General features: G+C 43.4%; 1 protein-coding gene across 2 annotated transcripts in view; it reads right to left on the bottom strand.

The window, feature by feature from the left end:
* PIGK (phosphatidylinositol glycan anchor biosynthesis class K) overlaps nucleotides 1-14,306 on the bottom strand; it is a 138,236-nt gene extending 123,930 nt beyond the window's left edge. Inside the window, exons 1-3 of one of the 2 annotated variants that reach the window (XM_077333292.1) lie at nucleotides 14,166-14,300; nucleotides 11,223-11,276; nucleotides 10,259-10,350 (exon numbers count right to left, since the gene is read on the bottom strand). In XM_077333292.1, the coding sequence (XP_077189407.1) occupies nucleotides 10,259-10,350; nucleotides 11,223-11,276; nucleotides 14,166-14,264 (245 nt within the window). In that variant the 5' untranslated portion in view covers nucleotides 14,265-14,300. Of the gene's footprint in view, nucleotides 1-10,258; nucleotides 10,351-11,222; nucleotides 11,277-14,165 lie in introns of both variants that reach the window. The other variant, XM_077333293.1, reaches the window with a different exon arrangement.
* Between the last annotated feature and the right edge of the window lie 8,446 nt (nucleotides 14,307-22,752).

Raw genomic sequence — 22,752 nt, 5'->3', positions numbered from 1 at the left:
GCCAGGACCAGGGCCAAAAGAGCCCCGGCCCTGGTTAAGGCTAGTCTTACCTCTTTGGGGCTGGGGATCCTGAACAGGTTTTGGTCATTCAACCTTAACACTGTCTGAGAGATGTACCGGAAGAGGCAGTTCTTTAGAGACAAGAGCCCTAGACCAGGGGTAGTCAAACTGCGGCCCTCCAGCGAACGCTGGCAGGGGCTCATGGGAACTCTAGTCCATGGACATCAGGAGGGCTGTAGTTTGACTACCCCTGTTCTAGACAGTTCAGGGAGAGCACAGTCTTATTTTCATTTTATTTCATTGTGCCAGGAACACAACCATTATTTTGTAACAGATTTGTTACTTCAATACTACTTTAAAGCATTAACTTAGCGTGTTCTTCTCTGCATGTACAGCTTTGCTGATGAGGTAATTCCAAACATGAGACGTCTAACTTTTGCTAACTAGTCAGAAGTTTCTGCATAAGTTTCAGCACCTGCAAAAAAGATAGTTCCTCACACTTCCTTTACATGAAAATTCAGAGGATTAGAAGTCAACCAAACAAAAATGTATATATCTGCTCAATTTTACATGTACGGAGCCTTTCTTTACAGTGGCCATTAATATACTAACATTAATTCCCCATATTCTTCATACTAAGCTATACTGAAAGGTTGAATAATTTATCTCTCTCAGCATAAGCCCTTGAGCACATTTATCCAGCTTTAGAATATGAAAAAATGATGAAAGGTGGTAAAGCTTCCAGTCAGAGATAAGCTTCCATTAGATCAGCACAAAGAGCCTCTTGTGGCGCAGAGTGGTAAGGCAGTGATATGCTGTCTGGAGCTGTCTGCCCATGAGGTTGGGAGTTCAATCCCAGCAGCCGGCTCAAGGTTGACTCAGCCTTCCATCCTTCCGAGGTCGGTAAAATGAGTACCCAGCTTGCTGGGGGGTAAACGGTAATGACTGGGGAAGGCACTGGCAAACCACCCCGTATTGAGTCTGCCATGAAAACGCTGGAGGGCGTCACCCCAAGGGTCAGACATGACTCGGTGCTTGCACAGGGGATTCCTTTACCTTTACCTTAGATCAGCACAGGAGAAACTGGATATTTCCTTTTGTTGAGAAGGAGTAGGAACCTATTTTGCTTTTTAGATTTCTACAGAATAAAGAGACCCCAAAACTGTATTCTGAAAACACAGACAGGTTCTTAACAGCTTTATTCACTTTTCCCCTGGTAAGCAAAGCTGATGACCAATAAAACCACAAGAGTGAACGAGACCACTGGGTTATACATTGGCTGTTCATCATCATGAGTGTGTTCCTCCAAGGGGAGCGGATCCGCAGTATATAAAGAATCAACATGGTAAAACATATGCCAAACAACTATGATATTTGGACTGAGTGATCCTGAGGTATTCTTTTGTAAATGGAACTGCTTCTCTATTACACTGATAAACATAGTGCAACACTCTCAACTAATAAACTAAATCTGTCGTAAAATAACTGGTACATTATTTCAAATACTGCAATTATTTGACTCATTTGGAAAATAATTTCCAGGCCACGTGTAGACAGATCAAGATGGGAAGTCATATTGGATTGTCTATAGTAGTAGAAAAGAGCAAGACCCCAGTAGCACCTTAAAGGCTATGAAAATTTGAGTTTTTGTGAGTCACTGCTTACCTCTTCAGATACTGCTAGAATGAGAATCCATACATAAGTCCTTATATCTTGGAAGGGAGTGATTTCAGATGCTGAACGACAATAGCAGGTATGATTGAAGGAGGAGGAGGAGGAGGAAGAGGAGAAGGAATGAGGAGGAGGAGGAGGAGGAGGAGGAGAGTTGGTTCTTATATGCCGCTTTTCTCTACCCAAAGGAGTCTCAAAGTGGCTTACAGTTGCCTTCCCTATCCTATTCCTGCTCAGTCAGAACAGCTTTATCAGTGCTGTGGTGAGCCCAAGGTCACCCAGCTGGCTGCATGTGGGGAAGCGCAGAAACAAACCCGGCTCGCCAGATGAGAAGTCTGCACTCCTAACTACTACACCAAGCTGACTACTAACAGAGGGTTAGTAGCCATGGAAAAGTCAGCATTGGTAATGAGACAGGTAACCAAGGTCTCAATTTGGTCCAGGAGGATACACTGTCTTCAGCTTCATTATCAGTTGCAATTCAGCCTCTCTTTCTAATCTCCCTTTGAATTTCCTTCATAAGAGAACTGCTACTCTTAGGTTAGCAACTGAATGTCCTGGAAGATTAAAAAATTTCCCCATTGTTTTTTAAATGTTGTGGTTTCTGATGTCAGACTAATTCTTTCTTGTAGAGACTGGTGGAGGGCACTGCTGACATGTGATGGCATAAATCACATTAGAGGATGAGCAGGAGCATTAATATGAGATGATATGGCTGATGTTGCTGGGCCACTGGCAGTGTTGCTAAGATCTACATGAAGGCAATGTTGGCATCTTGGTTCGTTGCAGGCCTTGGTACTAGAGTCAATGTCTCTGTTTAGTACAGTTTATTACTGCAAGTAGTTTATTACAGGCTGTCTGTAACCAAGAAAAGCTAAACCAAAAAAGGAACAAAACCCAACCTTAACAGGTAGGAACTCAAAAGTTGAGCTGAACAATAAAAATAATGTAAAACTTGTTAGTTGTTTATTATGGTGCACAATTAAAAACAGAATAAAAACTTCTTAAAAACTATACCGAACTAACAGCACATAGAACCAAGGACCAAACGCGTTTTGACCCTTCCGGGTCTTCCTCAGTGGTCAAGATTATGATAGTACACACCTATATAGAACTCTCTATAATGTATAGCTCAATGATTGAGTGGGATCTGTAATATGTAAATTTTATCCTTTTTGGAGACAAATTCCTATGTTATGTCCCTAAAGTCACCAATCTTCGCTATCATTAAGTTCAGTACTCAGAGTGTAATCTCATGTGCGTCAGAAAAAGAGGCAGAACTGAACTGAGAACCCCCCCAAAAAAAAAAACAATTTATATACAACTAGATTAATAGCCCGTTGTAGTCCAAAATACAACGGGCGCTAGCATTGGGGGAGGTCAGAGAAATGAGTGAGAGAAAGGAAAGTAGATAAGATAAAAAAGGAAGCAAGAATGGGAGGAAAAAGGAGAAAGACAGGAGAGAGAGTGAAATATGGGGAGAAAGAGAGGGGGAGAAAGGCAGGGAGAGAATGACATGGAAAGAGAGAAATGGAGAGAGAGAGAGAGAGAGAGAGAGAGAGAGAGAGAGAGAGAGAGAGAGAGAGAGAGAGAGAGAGAGCAATGCCCCCCACCCCCAGGGACCCAAGCAGGGGCAGGGAGAGTTGGAGAGGAGGTGGCATGTTTTCTTCGAGCAGGGGTGAGGGTTGGCATTTGTTGGAGGGAGGGTAGTCCCTGCAGGCAGTCCCTAGTGGCAGGAGAAGGCGTGGCTCGCCATCTCCAAGCCTCCCTTCCCTGCATGACTTGCCCTCTCCGTAGGCTGCTTGTCTTTGAGCAAAGTGAAAGCAAATTTCTCCTCCCATGCCTGGTGGTCTGTCTGTGTACCTGTCTTGTCCTGTGTAAGGTTTGTGTCTTTCTCTCTCTGTTGAAGTCAGCTGTGCCTCTGTACCTGGGTGAAAATCCCTGTCTCCCGGCAGCCCTCTCTTTCTCCTGCCCCCACCAGTTAGTGTCCCCTGGGTCTTAAAGCCCCGCGAGTTCTGCAGTTGGTGTAAATATGTCCTGCTCTCTCGCTTTCTGCGTGCAGCTCAGCCTTGTGCCTCTGAAGCAGGGTGAGTGTGTCATGCTGTGGATCTCTGGGCACGCATCTCTGCCTTGAGGGGGGGGGGGATTCTAGCAGCCCTGCCTGTCTGGGAAGTCGGACAGCAGGGGCTGGGCATGGCTTTCCAAGAGAGTACCCCCCCCCTGTCTCCTGGGTCTGACAGGCCATCCTCGGCAGGCATGGGGCCACGTGCTTTCTGTCGCTGCGCAGCTCCCCTGCCTGTGAAGCAGGGGAAATAAACGGGCGTAAAAAGGGCCCTCCCACGGCACGGAGCACACCTAGGGAGGGGGCGGGTGTGCTGTGGGAGCATGGGGAAGCTATCCCCAGGACTCTCCCCCCCCCCGGGAAGCAGCGTCTCTTGCCGCCTCAGGGCACCGGGCAGGAAGCCCCCGCCAGCCGCAGGAAGCACAGGCAGCCGGGCTGGAGGGCAGGAGAGAGCTGGTTGGTGGAGTGTTGAGCCGCTCAGCGCAGCTCCCCCGGCGCAGCTGGGGCAGCTTCGGACGTCGGGTGGGCAGGGTGGGCGGAGGCGCCGCTCCAGCGCGATGTCGAGGCTGCCGCTTGCAGCTCGGTGGGACGGGGTGAGCGGAGCGTTGGGCAGGCGGCATGGCTCCTCTCGCGCAGCTTCGGCAGCTTGTGGTGTCAGGTGGGCGGGGTTGGCGGCGTCGCCGCTCCCCCACGGTGCTCCGGCTGGCTGTCCCGGCTCCATGCAGGCGGGCCGGGCGGCGGCTGCAGCAAGGCGGGGGCATCTTGTGGCGGCGGGTGGCGGCGCCGGCTGCTCCTGGATGCGCGGGCCGGCCACGACCCGTCCCGTTTTTGGCAGCGGCATCTGGGCTCTCCTGGTCTCGCGACAGCGAGCCAGGTAATGACGCTTCTGGGTTTTTTTTTTTTGTCTTTTCTCAGTGTCGTCAGTGAAGGCCGACAGAGGCTCCACGACAGTGGAGGCCGACAGAGGCCCTCTGTCCGCAGGAGGGCTGGAGAGTCTCGCCATGAGGGCAGGGAGCCCCCGGCAGCCCCGCTGTGAGCGGCTGCCGTGGGCTCCCAGGGCGGCGGCTTGATGCGGCGAGAGCCTCTCATCGCATCAGGCTGCCAGGCAGGGAGCTCCCGGGAGCCGCGCACAGCGCAGCTGCCGGGGGCTCCCTTGCGGCTGGCCTGGCGTGTCGGAGGCGCTTTGCGCCTCCGACGCGCCAGGCCAGCAGCAAAGGGAGCAACTGCGAGCCGCGCTGCGCGCGGCTCGCAGTTGCTGGGGCTGGGAATCGGAGGGACCAATACGCGCCTGCCGATTGATCCCTCCGATTGTCTGTCAGGAGGAAGGTTCCAATCCGGACCCTTCCTCATCACGGACACATCCCGCCCTAGAACCCCTTACCCTTTTATTTAGTCCGTGGCGCCCGCGGCGCCACGGGCGGTTTAAAGATCATGGACAATTTATCTTCATGCCATTGGTCAGTTTCGGTTTAATTTCTGTGAAAGGACACTTGCATAATTTTATGGTTGGGGGTCACCACAACATGAGGAATTGTATTAAAGGGTCGCGGTATTAGGAAGGTTGAGAACCACTGTCTTAGACTGACATGTTTAACCTTCATTCTGAGGATAGCCATGAAGTATTTTGGCCTGACTATTACCACTAGCATTAATAAATGCTCTTTTACAGTTCCAAATACAACCTACATTTTTAATCTAGCAGTAGCGAATTTGTTGATGCATCCAATTAATGCTGATAAATGTTGATGCATCCACTTATTCATAGTGCAGGCATTTATCAAAAGCCACACTGCTAATTAAAGAGCCTCTTGTGGTGCAGAGTGGTAAGGCAGCAGACATGCAGTCTGAAAGCTCTGCCCATGAGGCTGGGAGTTCAATCCCAGCAGCCGGCTCAAGGTTGACTCAGATTGACTTCCATCCTTCCGAGGTCGGTAAAATGAGTACCCAGCTTGCTGGGGGGTAAACGGTAATGACTGGGGAAGGCACTGGCAAACCACCCCGTATTGAGTCTGCCATGAAAACGCTAGAGGGCGTCACCCCAAGGGTCAGACATGACTCGGTGCTTGCACAGGGGATACCTTTACCTTACACTGCTAATTACATATATTTACTTTTTATATTTTACTCTGCCTTTGCCATAAAGACAGACACAGATGCTGGGCTTCATCTGGTATCATAAGAGCATGAGTAGAGGCAGATAAAACATGAGAAGGCACTCCCCAAATCTTTAAATGATTGGAGCTTCATGTAAGTAATGTCATGTCTAACTGCAGCAGTATGCTTTACAACTATTTTACAACATTGCTGGCACTGTGGTTCACAAAGAGATGGACCACTTTTCAGTTAGCAGCCAGTTGTTGACAGAACTGAAAATTATTTCTTTGTTGAGCTATTCCTGGGCTGGCTTCTAAGTTCAAGGTGATGTGGCTTATGGTGTTCCAAGAACAGCAGAAATAGATGTATATATGCTTAAGCAAGAACTATTAACCCAGAAAAGGCAAAACCAGGAATCCAATTATGTTCTTTCAGAGTAACTTTAACATGCTTTCCTCTGCTCTATACCTATTTAACAACCAGTTCTCAACCGTTGTTTAGAACACTTCTCAAAGGCTGCCTCACGTAGAGTACATCACAGTAATCCAATCTAGAAGTTACCCAGACACAGTGACAAGGGCAGGATTTTAAGGCTTGTCTAAACAGAGAAAGGAACAATGGTGAAGATGCATGTTATGAAGCAGATTCTGCATGAAGAACTGAACCTCCAGTCCTGGAAAGCAGACAGCTGTCAGGACCATACTAACATTTCCAACTAAGCCTATGAGAAAGGAACACACACAAAAAGGGAGCATTACAGCTCTAGTTACTTCTGCCAATTTAAACTTCAAGTGCACTTGAGCAACCAGAGCTGTTTCTCATGGATAGTAATAACCTGCCCTTTATTGCCCCCGCCCCACAACCATGGATGCAGCTAAACAAAGGAAGTAATCCATGAGACGAGGAATATAGATAATGAGCTACTAGACAAATAACTCTCTGAAGGAAGCAAGAGAACTACTCAAAATGTATGCAACTTTCAAAACCTTGTCAAGTTATATGCTTTGACTCAGTTCATGCAATGTGAACAAAACAAATTCATGTGTTCTCTCCCTATTATACTTTTCTCCTATTACACTTCACTCATCTTTTTAGCACAGACATGTTCCCTGAGAGGTCTGATTTGGTTAATTATAAGATTGCATTTTCTTTATAACTAGAGTCTGAAGTCACATGCCTGCCATAAGGAGAGATGTTGAAGCCAGGGGAAAAAATTGAATTTTTTGGGAAAATTGAAGAAATGCAGTATCAGAACTCTATACAAATTGAAAGTCACTTTGTTTCTTTGGGAAAATAAAATTCAGTGTGTACAAATTGGCTTGGCATAAAAGTATCATGTTTGATATATTTAAAATATAGTTTGTTCAGAAAACAATAGCCAATTGAATCTACTTCCTTAAATTTTATTTGTTACAAATGGAACTAGAAGGTTCTGAATTGTAAAGAACATCTGAACTCTAAGGGCCCTTATTTGCCAGTTTATGAGAACAGGCAACCCCTCCCCCCCAAAAAAAACCTAGGAAACCATCAACATAAAATAACATTCCTAGTTTTGTTATCTCCTCTAATACTCCACCATAGTACAAATAGCTATAGTACATACCACCAACTATGCCCACAAGATGAAGCCCACAAGCAAAAAGAAAATGGGAACCTTTTTCAATCTCTGATAACTACAGTGCCCCCTAGAGACAGAAATGCATCTTTCTCTTTCATTTGAGAATTGTATCCTCTATATTCTCTCAGTATTTGAATTGTATTCCAGCATTTGCTTATCTTCAGTGTACAGGAATTGCAATAATTTGATACTTTACACAGTCTTACATAAGTCTTCATTATAGTTTTTAGGAAAAAACATTAGAGGATTAAATATATAAACACCTTGTCACACACATGCTATTAATCACTGTAAATAAAAATATTTCATAATCCTTTTTTTTCCCAGTTTTTTTCAGTATAATGGCTTGCTTTCAAAGGCTTCCACAATAAATGCCAAAACTAAATTCTGAAGCTAGAGGAGTTTGGAGTTTTGGGTGAGTGTGTACACTGAATAGAGGGGCCTACATCTGAAAAGTTATACTGACTAAAACAAATATGCCAAATGAGGGGCATGCAAATATTGCAATTGTCAGTATCCAATTAAATACATGCCACAAAGATTACAGATTGTAAAAATGCTTACCATTTATACAACAGAGGCTAAGGACACATTCTCAGTAACCATTAAAACACCCCTATAACATAGGCCAATATTATTTACTCCCTAACTGCTAAACAATACTAAGATACACCACTTTCCTAAAGTCATCTAGAGATTTCATAACCAAACCAAGATTTGAAAGATGATTTCCAGCACTGCTAATCACCCTCTTGCCTACATTATTACACTAGCCCTTACAAACCACCTAAATCAGTTTTCACTATCCATGTACAGTGCTTTTGAGGGTGACTGGTATGTGATCAATGGCACACACCTGTAAACTAGATGATGGCTGTGCTTGCCCATCATCATCCAATAGTGTTGGAGAAAGAGAGGCAGAAAAGGGACAATGGTGTACAGATCAAGTACATGAAAGTTATTACAAGTACAGGACAGGAAACAATCTATTGGCAGGAGCAGTGTCAAAAAATCAAGCAGGAGTAGACACTGAAATACATTCCCCTGGAATTTTCCAGGGAGCACACCTGACTTAAATGTTACTTCTGAGCAAATGCACACTTCTAAAAATGTCTCTCCTAGAAAGAGCCTGCGAGTTTCTTCACAAAAATAAAACATTTTACACAGTCATGTTCCATTTCTTTCCTTTCAATTGTCATTTGACTTGGTTAATTAAGATTAAGCTTTTTTCTAATCAGGGCAAAGTAAAGGTAAATTAGTTTCGTGGGCAGTTATAACAATACTATCAAAAAACAATTTGGTTATGGTACATGCCTAAAGACAGATGTTCATTGCAACACTACTGGAGCTTAAAGAATACCATACATTTGAAAAACCAACTCTCCATCCAATCATTAAAAAGCCATCTAACTTGGTTGGACTTGCTTTCCCTTAATTCTACTAGATCACTAAGGAGCCCTGAAAACATCAGTACCAAATATTTAGTCTCTGTTAAAAGACTAAGAGTACGCTTACATACAGCTTTGCCTTTCCCAGCTTAAATTTGCACTTTTTCTCCATTTTACATGCTTCAGTAAATTACAGTTAAAGCTGAGAGAAGCTAAGATTTGTGCAGGAAAGGGAAAGCGTTCACATGACCACAGCCCATTACCAATTTCTTGATTATGATTAAGATGTTAGAAAAATAATGAATAAGTACCTAGCTAAAGAAAAACTCCAATATGTAGAAATTTGTTCTTTCATACATATCACTGCTCTCAGTTTAACAAGTAGTATATGTGTTGTATTAATAATTTCTCATGTTCCAATCCTGCTAGTACATTCAGACAAGCGAGGACTGGCAGGGGGATTGAAGTTCCCTCTTTCTGACCATTTCTTTTGCCCTTCTCTGAAAGCCCCCATCTTCTTTCCCTGCTCTTTTCTCTCCTTCCCATCGCCAGCCAGCCCACACTTACCTGTCCCCACCTTCAGCTTTTACTCCCTCTCTCCTTCCCCCCCCCCCCCATCAGCAGCTTGTCTGTGGAAAACTCTGGTCAAGCAGCAAGCTGCCAGTTGAGCCTGGTTCCTACCCACCAACCTACATCTTATCTGCCCCATAATCTTTTTATTTCCTCTATTTATATCCCAGTTTTCTCCACAGTGGGAACTCAAAGAAGCTTGCATTATTTTCCTCTTCTCTGTTTTTTCCACACAGCAGCCCTCTGTAAGGTTAAGAGTGTGTGATAGGCCCAACATCATCCAGTGTACTTCCACAGCAGAGTGGGTAGTCAAAGCTGGATCTCCCAGATCCTAGCCTGAAAGTTTAACCTCGATACTGGCTTTCATGAGGTGGCTACTTTTGAACAACGGCAAGCAGCCAGGAGTGGGTATGTGATAGAATTGCTAATTTATTACCATGATCTATACCCTAGTGTAGAACCTCTTGTGGCGCAGAGTGGTAAGGCAGCAGGCATGCTGTCTGAAGCTTTGTCCATGAGGCTGGGAGTTCAATCCCAGCAGCCAGTTCAAGGTTGACGCAGCCTTCCATCCTTCCGTGGTCGGTAAAATGAGTACCCAGCTTGCTGGGAGGTAAACGGTAATGACTGGGGAAGGGAATGGCAAACCACCCCGTATTGAGTCTGCCATGAAAACGCTAGAGGGCATCAACCCAAGGGTCAGACATGACTCGGTGCTTGCACAGGGGATACCTTTACCTTTATACCCTAGTGTGCTAGTGCATAGCAGAACTACAGAATTAAAACATTAGAAATCCAAACATAGAAATCCAAACTACTACTACTGACAAAAAAAGTTATCTCTGCAGATTTTCTTACCTATCAGGAATGCCTAGCCTCTTGACACTCCTATAAACTGAAAGAGTATTGGCCACATGACGATAGTTAAACCAGAATCGAGAAGTACATACCTAAAGAGAAATACAATATACATGTGCGTTGATAGAAAAAGGAGACAAATTATTTCTGTAGCAACAAACCAAGAATGCTATATCAATACACACAAGAAAATAGAGAACACAAGCAACAGCTTCTTTAAAATTTTCACCAAGCACCAAGAAATTCACATCAAGCAAGTTTCATTTTAAAATGAGAAGCATTTTACATGTTTATTTTATTTGATTTTTGTATTTGTATTCCACCCTTCCCTGTGGGCTCAGGGCAAAACCCTTATAATTAAAACATACAATAATATAAATCTCCCCGGGCCTCAGTAAAATTGTCAAGCGTTGACTGGTCCCCAGTGATAAAAAGGTTGGGGACCACTGCATTAACAGATATACCATGGTGTCATCAGCATATTGGTGACACCCCAGCCCAGCTAGGCGAAGGGGTACATATAGATGTTGAAGAGCATTGGGGAGAGAATGGCCTCCTGAAAGACCCCACATACTAAGGCATGCTGCTGGGAGGTCCTCTCCCCTAGCATCACCCTCACCCCCTGACACTTAAGTGCAGCAATTAAAACCAAAATAAAATATACATACAATAATAAAATACAAATATATAAAAACAATTAAAAATGGCAGGAAAAAGGGATCACTGAGGAAACGACAAACACCATTTAAAAAGTCATCAGCCACTGATGGAAGACATTAACAGAAGTGACAGGCAAGTCCCTCTGGAAAGGAAGCTCCATTGTTCTGGTGCCACAACCAAGACAGCCTGCTCTTAGATTGACAGTATGTAATATCATTATTAAACATTAGAATACAGCTTTGCAATTTAGTAAAGAGATATTGCAAACTGTTCTTCTTCAGACTGAAGATTTAGCAAAACTCACCAAAACTGCCCAGTTGTTGGTATGTCCACTTCTAAAAAACTGCTCCGCTTGTTCCTGAAAGAAAAAGATAATTAGTGCAAGGGTAGATGACCATTAAAAGCTGAGAGGTCTAGAAGTCTTAAGAGGCACTGGGGATCCAAAGTATTTAGGTAAAATAGGGACAGATAACTAGTTTTGCTCATCAGCCAAATCCTATACCTAATTTGAACTCTTAAGTCTTGGAACCTAGCTGTACACTATACATTGACTGTGCAAAGTCATTTAGAATTTACACTACAGAAACTGGGTCCTCTTCCATTTAAACCCTGAGTCCAAATTGAATGGCTGGCAGCAAAAAAAGAGTTTGCTAGCTGATAGCCGGTTGACTGTTTGATGGGGTTTTTTTTGTTGGATGGTTATAATAGGTTGTATGTTCGAAACTGATCTCATTCACGGGGGAGGGGGCGGATTTCAAGAAATCCCTAAATAAATAAATAAACGCTAGAATCAAGATCAGAGTCTTCAGAAAAATCAACAAAGGTCACAATGCATGGGAAATACTTCCTGTAAGGAAAACTCTTCTCTGTTGTATTTCCCAATTTCACTTGGGAAAATTCCATGAACATAAACATACATAGGATGACCATGTGTACTACACAAAAACCAATCACTTATCCTTCCCCCACTATGAGACTCATGCTGTGACCTGGATATCCACGCTTGTGTGATCAACCCGGGCAAGTATTTGGATGGGAGACCTCCAAAGAATACCAGGGTGATGAGGTAGAGCAGGGACTCACAACTGGTTGGACATGGCACACCTACCCCCTCCCAAAGTGGTCAATGATGGGTCTGGAGGGGGTGGGAAGGGTTCCAGCCGAGGCTCCTGTCTTCAAGACAGCCTGTGTTGGTGGCGATTCAACAAGCAAGGTGAGTGTTTTTGTTTTAACTCGGGGGAGGGGGGTGTCAGGGGGCATGGGTGCTAGGCCCAAGAAGGTTTCTGGTGAGTTCTGAAGCTTGAGGCGGGAGAAGGACTTGCTACAGCCTAGCATCCAGATATGGCTGGGCACTAGACTGAGCCAGGCCCCTGGTGAGCTCTGGGGCAGAAGCGTCTGGCAGGGAGGTGTTGCACTTCTGGGGGTGTGACAGGGAGACAAAGCCAGCTGAAATAATTCCAGTGTGCCTCAACACAAATTCTTACATGGAATTTTACACTTTGCCACTGTGAAACCCTTTCAGCAAATACAGGCACTGTGAAAAAATTAAGTGATAAAGAGGATATATATCAAATAATATTCTAACCCTTGTACCAGAGAATTTCATACTGGAATATGTCAAGAATGATATTTAAGTAGTGGAAGTAAACAGTGCCTAGAGTGTGAGGAAGGATACATGAAGCTGCAAATATATTATTTATCATTACAAGATCTGCTTGCACTCTTTCAGAAAGTAAAATAATTTATTTCATGATTTATGAAACTATAGATGTTGGGACAAGACAAGACTCTAGAATGGTAAAAATGACACTTGGTCTCAGCAGTGGTAAATTGCTGCTGGCCAGATTCCTGCTCCTTTTGCATTAACACTTAGACAGCAAAAACAAGACTTTCATTTCAACTTGCCAAAGGCCAGTTTGAAAACTAAGAGCCAAGCAGCAATGTTCTGTCTAAGCCAGGCTTTCTTAACCAGAGTTTCATGACACCCTAGAGCTTCTTGACAGCCCTAAAAGGGTTTCCTGAATGGGTGGAAGTTAATTTTTTAAATTAAAAATTGTTAAACATCTATTGGGTGATATGACCATATATGATCATGCTGATCTCCATCCCACCCCCAATTGGCCAATGGTGGGCCTGGAAGGGGCAGGAAGGGAGGGCCCTGGGTGGGCGTGTACAGGGCTATGCTCCCCAACCATATTCTATACGATCCTGGGATTTCTCAAAGCCTCAAGAATATTTCAGGTGGTTCTCAACCATAAAGAAGTTGAGAAAAGCTGGTCTAAGCTGTGCACATGAGCAACTGCTCTGTAACACAGGAAGCCCTACTCAGCAGCAATCTGGTGCCACACAGACCCTTGCACTGCCCATTGCCCATTTTAAGATTATAGCAATTATATTCTGCTTGGGATATGGATTGCTCCACTCAGTAGGGGGGAGGGGGGAAATCAGAGGGAACATTACCAAGCAGCCCCTCATCGGAAAGTTATTTTAAAGAGGCCTGCAAGGGTTGTGCTTCCACGGTCCACCTTGCTGGTCAACCGGACAGGAACATAGATGGGGATCCCACCTCACTGGTGCCCCTGCTGCCAGGCTCCGTTCATGAAAAGACTACACCTGAAAAGTCCACCTGCCACTAGCCATGGCCAGCATGGAAAGAAGGCACTTGTGACAGCTAAATGACTTGGGGTCCCTCACCAGCCCCATCATGCTCAGGTCAGTGAGAAGGGGGTCAGGCATAGCAGTGTCATCCCAGGTGCCATGCAGCCAGCAAAGGAACACGGCAGCTTCCAGCTTTGCCTTGCCAGTGCAGCCTGCGAGGAGGAGCTCTTTGCAGCCATCATGGGGGTGGGCGGGGCTGTTCCGAGGCTGTCGTGGTCTCTCTGTCCGCCCAGGCTCCCCACAAGCGCAAGGGCGTTTCGTGTTGCATTTATATCTTACTACCACGTTCAGAACGGAAGTGAAATCAATAACGAAGACCCGGTTGCTGCGCGCATTAGCGCGAGCTGAAGCCACATCACGGCGTGACAGTCGTTTATCACGCTAAATGACACTAAGTATCCCCCCCCCAAAAAAAAAAACCCAAGCTCATTTTAAGAAACTGCTCCAGCCTTGTAGGAAGAGTCGCTTCCCTAGCAGTCGTTGCAAAGATGCGCCATTAGAAACCGGTGTCCAGACGCTGAGCCTCAGAGGAGGGTGGGAGCCACTCCAGGGGCGCGCGGTTCGAACACCCCGCCACTCCCCCGCGTACCTCGAGTCCATTCACGTCCCCTAAACTGCAGCAACCCAGTAAAAGAGCGACTAGCGCCGCCACAGAGGGACACCACAGAGCAGCACCGGAGGCAGCCATGATAAGCGGCCCTGCCCACCAGGAAGAAGACGGACCATTGGCTGCAGTTAGTTTTCTAACTCCGCCTTCTCCGCCTCACGCCCAGGCGGAGCTGATGCATTTAAAGCCAGCGCGCTTCTCTTTTGTGTTCCCTTCAGCTCTCACGCGGCCGTTGAGACTTTGGACCAGGCTGCTAAAAGTGATGTCCGTTTTATCATTTGATCACCCGCTAGTTATTTTCAAAACTCGTTTTCCTAGCTCTTTGTGCCATGAGCGGTTATTTGGGAAGAAAGCCCTACTGGCCCCAAAATTCCTTTGACTTGCTGTGGGGTTTGAAGAATGCATTTCTAATTTTATTCACCAGCCCAGAAAAAAGTTTTAATTCAGGGGCACCTGTAAGAACAACAGTGTTTTATTGAAGGTATACGCATTTGTGAAAATGCACACATCTTCAGATACAAGTGTGCATGCACATAAAAGCTTAAAGGTCTTAAATGTGCCACTGGGCTCAAACTTAGTTTTGCTGCTTCAGACCAACACAGCTACCTCCCTGAATCTATCTCCAGCCCAGAGTATTCCATGACAGAAAGACCGTTAGCCCCAGTTGATGCCAGCTTTCTTGAAAGGAAACACTTAGGACAACACTTTTTAAAAGAGTTATATTGACTAACAGAACTTATATAGCATAAACATTTGTGGACAAGAATGTAATGCTCTGTCACGTTATGCTCTAATAAAGCTGTTTATCTTTTAAACACAACATTTCTGGTTTGTGGAGGGGGTATCTCTAGCTTGGCTATCTCACTGGAATTAGAGTTCTGCTTGAACAAAATTAAGGTACATGATAAAAAACAAAAAAATACATAATGCAAAACTTATGATCAAAAGAGGGGGAATTGATTTCCATATTTTACTGTCTTTAAATAGGGTTGCCTGCTTTTACAAATAGATGTGTCTGCCAAACAGATGTCCCTCCCTGTACAAATTATGTATTTTATAATTTTATATCAAAAGAAGCTTGCAAAAAATTGATGTAATCCAAAAAAGGAGCTGTAGAATGCTATACCCAAGATGCCAAATGCCAGTTAGAGTGACTAGATGCCAAGGACAGCTGGGCTCCTGTACTTTTAAACCGTTGCACAAGGACAGTATTTCATGTACTTTTTCAAATGACAAATTGTACCTGAGAGCCAGTTTGGTGTAGTGGTTAGGAGTGTGGACTTCTAATCTGGCATGCCAGGTTCGATTCTGCGCTCCCCCACATGCAGCCAGCTGGGTGACCTTGGGCTCGCCACGGCACTGATAAAACTGTTCTGACCGAGCAGTGATATCAGGGCTCTCTCAGCCTCACCCACCTCACAGGGTGTCTGTTGTGGGGAGAGAAAAGGGAAGTCAATTGTAAGCCGCTTTGAGCCTTCTTCAGGTAGGGAAAAGCGGCATATAAGGACCAACTCTTCTTCTTCTTTTTATAAATTTGGAATAGTGCCTATTTGAAAATATCAAATTAGCATATTGTGGCTCTGTTCTATCCCTCAGATTTTTACATTTCATCACATGTCCTAAAAGGAAAAAAATAAAAATAGTAACAGCTGTGACTCCTTAAGGGAAAGTCTGAATGGGTCACACTGATTGTACAATCTTCAGAAACAGCACGCGTGCAAAGACACGAAAGGCGGCTGCTGTCTGAAAAACTCCTATGACTGAATGGCAAAAGAAAAAATAAGAATCACATGACAAACAATACAGAGCTGTCAATAATGTTATTATTATCTATATATTTACTTCATTGATATCACATATTTCTCCCCAATGGGAATTAAAAACACCTTACTCTTATTCTTCTACCCTCCATACCCTTACGATGACTCCAAGAAATAGGTTAGGTTATGAATGTGTGACTGGCCGAGAGTCACCTCACAAGCTTCTGTGGCAAAGTGTGGATTCAAACAGGAATCTCCCATTTGAGTCATAGAATCATAGAATTGGAACAGACCTTCAGGGTCATCTAGTCCAAACCCCTGCACAGTGCAGGAACTCACAACTACCCGCCCACTCACAGTAACCCCAATTTCATGGCCAAGTGATCCTTCTACCCAAAATCTCCAGAATCCAGCCTGGCTTGGAGGAAATTTACCCACCAATCCACAACAGCAAATAGCAATTCCCTCGTTATGCAAGGAAGGGTCACAAGAGTCAAACTCTGGTAGAACTCTTCCTGCCCACCCACTTAAGTTCATAAAATCAGCATTTCTGTGAGATGACTATGTAGCCACAACTTAAAAACTTCCAAAGAAGGAGAACTCACCACCTCCCGAAGAAGCCTGTACCACTGAGGAACCGCTTTAACTGTCAGGAACTTCTTCCGGATGTTAACCAAAGATTCTTTGGGATTAATTTCAACTCATTGGTGCTGGTCTGATCCTCTGAGGCACCTCTGTTCCATCTTCTATATGACAACCCTGCAAGTATTTGAAGATGGTTGTCATATCATCTCTTAGTCACCTTCTCTCCAGACTAAACATACCAAGCTACCTCAACCTTTCCTCACACAATGTGGTCTCCAAACCCTGCACCATCTTTGTAGCCCTCCTCTGGGCATGATCCAGTTTCTCTATATCTTTCTTCAATTGCGGTGCCCAAAACTGAACACAGTACTCCAAGTGAGGTCCTATCAGAGTGGACTAAAGTGTTACCATGATTTGGACACTAAACTTTTCATACGGCCCAAAATCCCATCTGCATTTTTAACTACTGAGTCACACTTCTGACGCATGTTCAGTGTATGCTCTACTAAGATCCCAGATTCTTTTCACTTGTACTACTGCCAAGTCTCACCCATCCTATAGTGATGCTTATGATTTTCCGACCTAAATGAAGAACTTTACATTTACCACTATTTAAATTCATTTTATTAATTTTAGCCCAGTTTTCCAGCCTTTCAAGTTCATCCTGTATCCTGCTCTGTCTTCTGGTGTGTTTGCTACCCCTCCCAGTTTAGTATCATCTGCAAATTTAATAAGCACCCCCTCTATTCCTTCATCCAAATAATTTATGAATATGTTGAACAAGACAGAGCTTAGGACAGATCCCTGAGGCACTCCACTTGTCACTCCTCTCTAAGAAGATGACAAACTATTTACAAGCACCCTTTGGGTGTGATCTGTCAACCAGTTCTTGGTTCACCTAACAGTAATAGGATCCATACCACATTTTACCAACTTGCCAATAAGAATATCATGCGGAACCTTATCAAAAGCCTTACTGAAATCAAGATAAACAATGTCCACAGCATTCCCATGATCTAGCAAAGTAGTAACGTTCTCAAAAAAAAGAGAGATAAGGTTAGTGTGACATGACTTGTTCTTGAGAAAGCCATGCTGACAGATAGTCATCTGCTCTAGAATTTTGCCAGCTATAGACGTCAAGCTGACAGGTCGGTAGTTACCCAGATTCTCCTTTTTCCCCTTCTTGAAGATGGGGGCAACATTTGCTTGCCTCCAATCTTCTGACACTTCTCAAAGAATTGTCAAAAATAATGGACAGAGACTCAGAAATTACATCTGCAGTTCTTTAATACCCTTGGATACAATTCATCTTGCCCAGAAATTTTGGTTTCTTTTAAAGAAACTAGTGTTTATGGACTAACCCTACAGTGATCCTACAAATGCCACAAAGTCTCGGCAGCTCCGCGCATGCACATTTTCACCACCAGGGGACGCTAACACGCATGCGCGGAAGCTCCGCACATGCACGTTTGTGCCCACCGGCGTGCCGGCAGCTGGGCCTGCATCTTCCAACCCAAATCTCTCACAACAGAAAACTAGCCGGGTCGCAAGTGAAGCATCTGCTTTGGCGGCCACTTCTCTCGCGGCCTGGTGAGCTTCTCTCTGCAGGGGGGGGGAGAGGCAGACGTGGCAGCCCATCACTGAGGCCTTCGCTAGTGGGCCGCAGACCACAGGTTGACTACCCCTGTTCTAAAGGACTTTCTATATGGTTCTGTTACTGGTAACATGCAGTATCTTGCTCTAGCTAGCATATCTTCTTGAGAACCTGCAATTTTTCTTGTGCATTATTAACTTTCTACAAAATGCACTTAAATTTTGCAACCACAACTATTACTGGCTGTTGTAGACTGCTAAGCTTTATATGCTAAAACTATATTGTTATGATTAACATTCTTCTTTAAACCCTTTAAAAGTCACTTCGTTCTTTTTTTTACTTTTGCTATCTTTTTTGAGGAATAATGCAGTACTGAAAGCTGATCAAGTTTTGTCTTCTATCTTCATGCCACTCCCTTTCCTTTCTGACTTCTTCCCTTGTTTTTACTGCCTGCTTTCAAGATAATAATTGCATCCTGGTGTCTCATTATGTCTCCTTCTCATCTTCCATTAAATGAATACAAGAAAATGTCTGTCTTAAAATTTCAAAGATAATGGAAAAATTAAAGGGGTAATAAAACCAGCAATGATACTAAAAGCTCCGTGCAGTATTTCTCCAATTTACTTGGCACTCAGTGCAAGAGTACAGACAAAAACTAAATGACATGACCCACATAAAGCAAAAACTATATTGAAAATATATATAGTTTGCCTGATATACACCCAGATAGCAACTGTACTTGGTAAAAAATTGAGGGGTTTGTTCTGGGAGTTGTTTATTGCTTTGGAAGATTTTGACTTTGTATAGGCAATCCTTGGAAATGATTTCAATAAATTTTAAAAAGCCTTGTGAGTGGTATAGTACTTATGGATTCAAAAGTCTGGCCAGTAAAGCAGATCAAATGAAAAATATGCCTTTGAAAAAAAAAAGACAGTTGTATCCATGAAGTGGTTCAAGAGTTCCTACATTTGCTTGCTTAAACAAACGTTGTTTTCTATGGCTTCCGTTGAATGAATAGCTCTTACATGAAATTTTAATTAATTTAACATACTAAATTCTAGGAAAACAACTCACTCTATTCTTCTGGTCAAAATGACTGTAAATAAAGTGTTGTATATTCTTCTGAAAAACATGTTTTTTTAAAAATAATCACTTGGTATGCATACCACACGCATCTTGACGACAAGGATAATAATATTGGGGGGGGGCTGCAGACTGTGAAAATATGGTCATTCATAACAGATGGCTCAATTCAAATGAACCAAAGTCAAATTTACTAAAGAAACAAATTCAGTAAAATCACCTGAATTTCCCATGAAATTTTGTTTTAAATATGAAGACCTGGTTATAGAATATTCTGTAAGCTTGAGATGCTCCCTCATTGGTTTCTTTATGTTGTCAATTTAATGAATGAATTAGATAAACTGTGCTTTTGACATAGATACTGAACAGAAGGGCTCTGCTAACTTGTAATGGAACCTATATCACATTGTAGGATATACTAATAACTAAGATGTTGATATTATATTGCTATAGATTATTTTTATTTTATGTTATTTATTATTAGATTATATTTATTAACTGCCACTCTAGGACCAGCCAGCTTGTGGCAGTTTCCGACAAGTAGGAATAGTTAAAACATCATAAAAATATAATAATTTCCAGAAGAATCCTCCCAAAATTCATATTTGACTCAACAGAGCCATCGCCGACCAGTGCCTCAGGATGGTTGCTTGGAGGAGGGACCCAACTGAACTGCCTGCCATGGCCTCAACCAGGTGGAAGAGCTCCATTTTACTGGCCCTGCAGAACTGTGATAGCTCTGTCAGGGCTTTTAGTCATTTCAGGAGCTTATTCCACAAGGTAGGGGCAAGGACCGAAAAGGCCCTGGCCCTGATCGAGGGCAAACATACCTCACACAGAACAGGGATATCCAAACTATTAGAATTCACACAGCAGAGTTTTATTGCCTCAGAATACTCTTGAAGGGAGTTGCATTGGATTAGAATTCTGTCTGCAACTTTTCTTTGGGCTGCTCCAGGGGCTCTGATCTCATAAGTCAAAAGAGGTCATTAATATTTTGCCCCTGGAATGAAGGAGTCATCCAGAAATGTGCCCATCTTCCCCATTTGTACCTGAAATTGTGTAGATGTTGTTAGGTTCAGTGATATCTGAGCGTATATGACAGCAAAGTTGGTATCTGGGTGCACTGCAAGCTTTGATAACCAGTATCTGTGTTGTATTATTGTGGGTGAGTTGTTTAAGATTGGGGGGAGGGCATCTGTGCACAAGAAAATGTTTGCCACCCAGTACTTCTGAAAGTTTTCTCTGGATTGTTTCTTGATTTCATCAGCTGGATATTTTTGTTGCAAAAAGCTTTGTTGTAGATATCTCAGGTCAGAATATCTGTCTGTAGGATTAGAGCAGAAGTGACTGTGGTGTAGAGTCTAATAGTATATAATGGATTGTCTGGTATGTTTAGGATGGTAGGTGGAGGTACATAATGCTTGTATGTCCATACGCTTCTGGTATAAGGTGATTACTATGTGTCCTTATGGTCCCCTCTTACAGTAGTGTCCAGCAAGTGTATTTTTTGCATAGGTTGGTTCATTGTCAGAATTCTAGCATGAGAACTATTTTCTGGGAATCATCTTGGGCTGCAAAAACATTTATACCATTGTTATGATCTGACAGGTTTTTAAAAATAATTTTCAATTATTTTATACTGTTTTATTATTTCATTGTGTTTTATTTTGTAAGCTGCCTCAAGCAGGTTCTCTGAAGCAATGGGCTATCAGTGTCCTAAATTAATAAATAAATCTACTGTTATGAAACACCAAGTCTTAATCGTCATTTTCTGCTGACAGAAAGACATTTCTGCCAGCGAAGTGAAGGCGCAGAAAAATTTCCTCTTTCCACTGCAGAGTCCTGCATCATGCTGAGCTCTTTTTCTGAGAGTCCCCTACATCCTAGTAGCACAGCCTGAGGGGGGGGGGGGCAGGAGCCTGAAGTGGCCAAAATTTAGAGGTGAGAGGGTGCCATTCTGCATATGGAACACTGTGTGCAGTTGACTGGATACCACCCAAATATTTCAAGTGTTTTAAACAGTAATTATGCAAAAATGTTTTCTTTATGCTCTTGCAGGGAGGACAATATAACAGTATGCTTTATTGTGCATTCTGTCACATAAGTATGACCCAGTAAGCCAAGAACTGCATCAATAATGTACATTAGAAAAGAATTTCTGAAAGCACCAAGTACTATTTGCTGGTAGTTCAGCTTTTGATTACAAAGGAAATGAATATTTGGCCAGTTAAGCCTGAGGGAAGTTTCATAAATTCATTGCTACCTGCATTTTGTTTAAAATGCTATTAAAGACAAATAACAAGGAAATAATTTGGTTTTCTATTAGTGCAACTCTTATCTCTGCTTGGTTTATCCATATGTACTATAATTCAAAGAATCCAGTGTTCTTTTAATTACAAAGAAAGAATATACAATACTAGCATCTTACCAATCTTCATATTGAAAAAATATAAATATGATTTCATGTAAGTTTATATGCAGTCGAATTATAGAAGTATACATTTTTGTTTTCTTTGAGACCAGATTTCTAATTACAGAATACTTCAAAAATACAAGGTACAAGCTATTAAGAATACAGACAGTGCCTAATGACACAGAAAAGAAATGGGGGGAGGGAATGCGTACTGAAGTGTCAAAAGATCAAAATTACCACTCACAGTCCTGAGTTCATTCCCCCAAGGACAATCAATGGGTTGTTTAAGAAGCTGCTGAAATGGTAAAAAAAGAGAGAGGCAACCACCCTTTAAAGAGATTCACTGACCAGGGACTAGCATGAATAACTAGAGTTATACAGAATTATTCCTCAAAAGTACCTCTATCTCAAAATACTAAAATTCGAAAACTGCAGCAAATGTTCTTGGAATATATTTTTTCCAACTCAAATCTGCAACAGTAAATCATTAAATCTAGGCTAAATCTGCACTTATTTTGTTTATTCCATTGTGGATCCTGCTGAATCCAGATCGATTTGAACTCGAGTCTTCCTCTTTCTCCCCCTCCCCATTGAAACAGAAAAGTGTCCTGCACGTTCTTAGGGAGGCTCGGAAGGGGAGGGGGAGCCAAGCACAGCAGGAGCCTCTTTCTTTCTTTTCTTTTCTTGAATGAGGGGGGGGGGAGAAGATCGGACACAGCAGAGGAGGGGGGAAAAACAGGCGGCAAACCTCTACCAACAAAAGTTAAGGCTTCTACTGAGAGAAAATTGGGGCTTCCTCTTTAATAAAAGCTTGGAAGCCTTGGCCAATCAGGGCTTCTCTACCACAAAGTCAGCCCTGGCCAATCAGGGCTTCTCTACCACGGAGTCTGCTTCAAATGTAAAGCAGCTGGAGTTTCTCATGGCTTCTCAATCCAATTCTTAAAATATTGAGGGTTAAAAGCACTCTAAGATATTCCAGGATAAAGTTAGGGTCACTTTGGATCAATCATGCTAGTTGCAGAGGAAGCTTTCAGCATTCCGCAGGGCCTGCAAAAAGGAGCTCTTCCGCCAGGTCGTTGGGTGAGGCTAGGCCGCAAGATAAATCTGCTCCCCCATAGCCCCTACAGCAGC

The sequence above is a fragment of the Paroedura picta genome, chromosome 4, assembly GCF_049243985.1.
Source record: "Paroedura picta isolate Pp20150507F chromosome 4, Ppicta_v3.0, whole genome shotgun sequence".
Classification (NCBI taxonomy): Eukaryota; Metazoa; Chordata; class Lepidosauria; order Squamata; family Gekkonidae; genus Paroedura; species Paroedura picta.
This window is presented reverse-complemented; position numbering and strand designations above follow the sequence as displayed.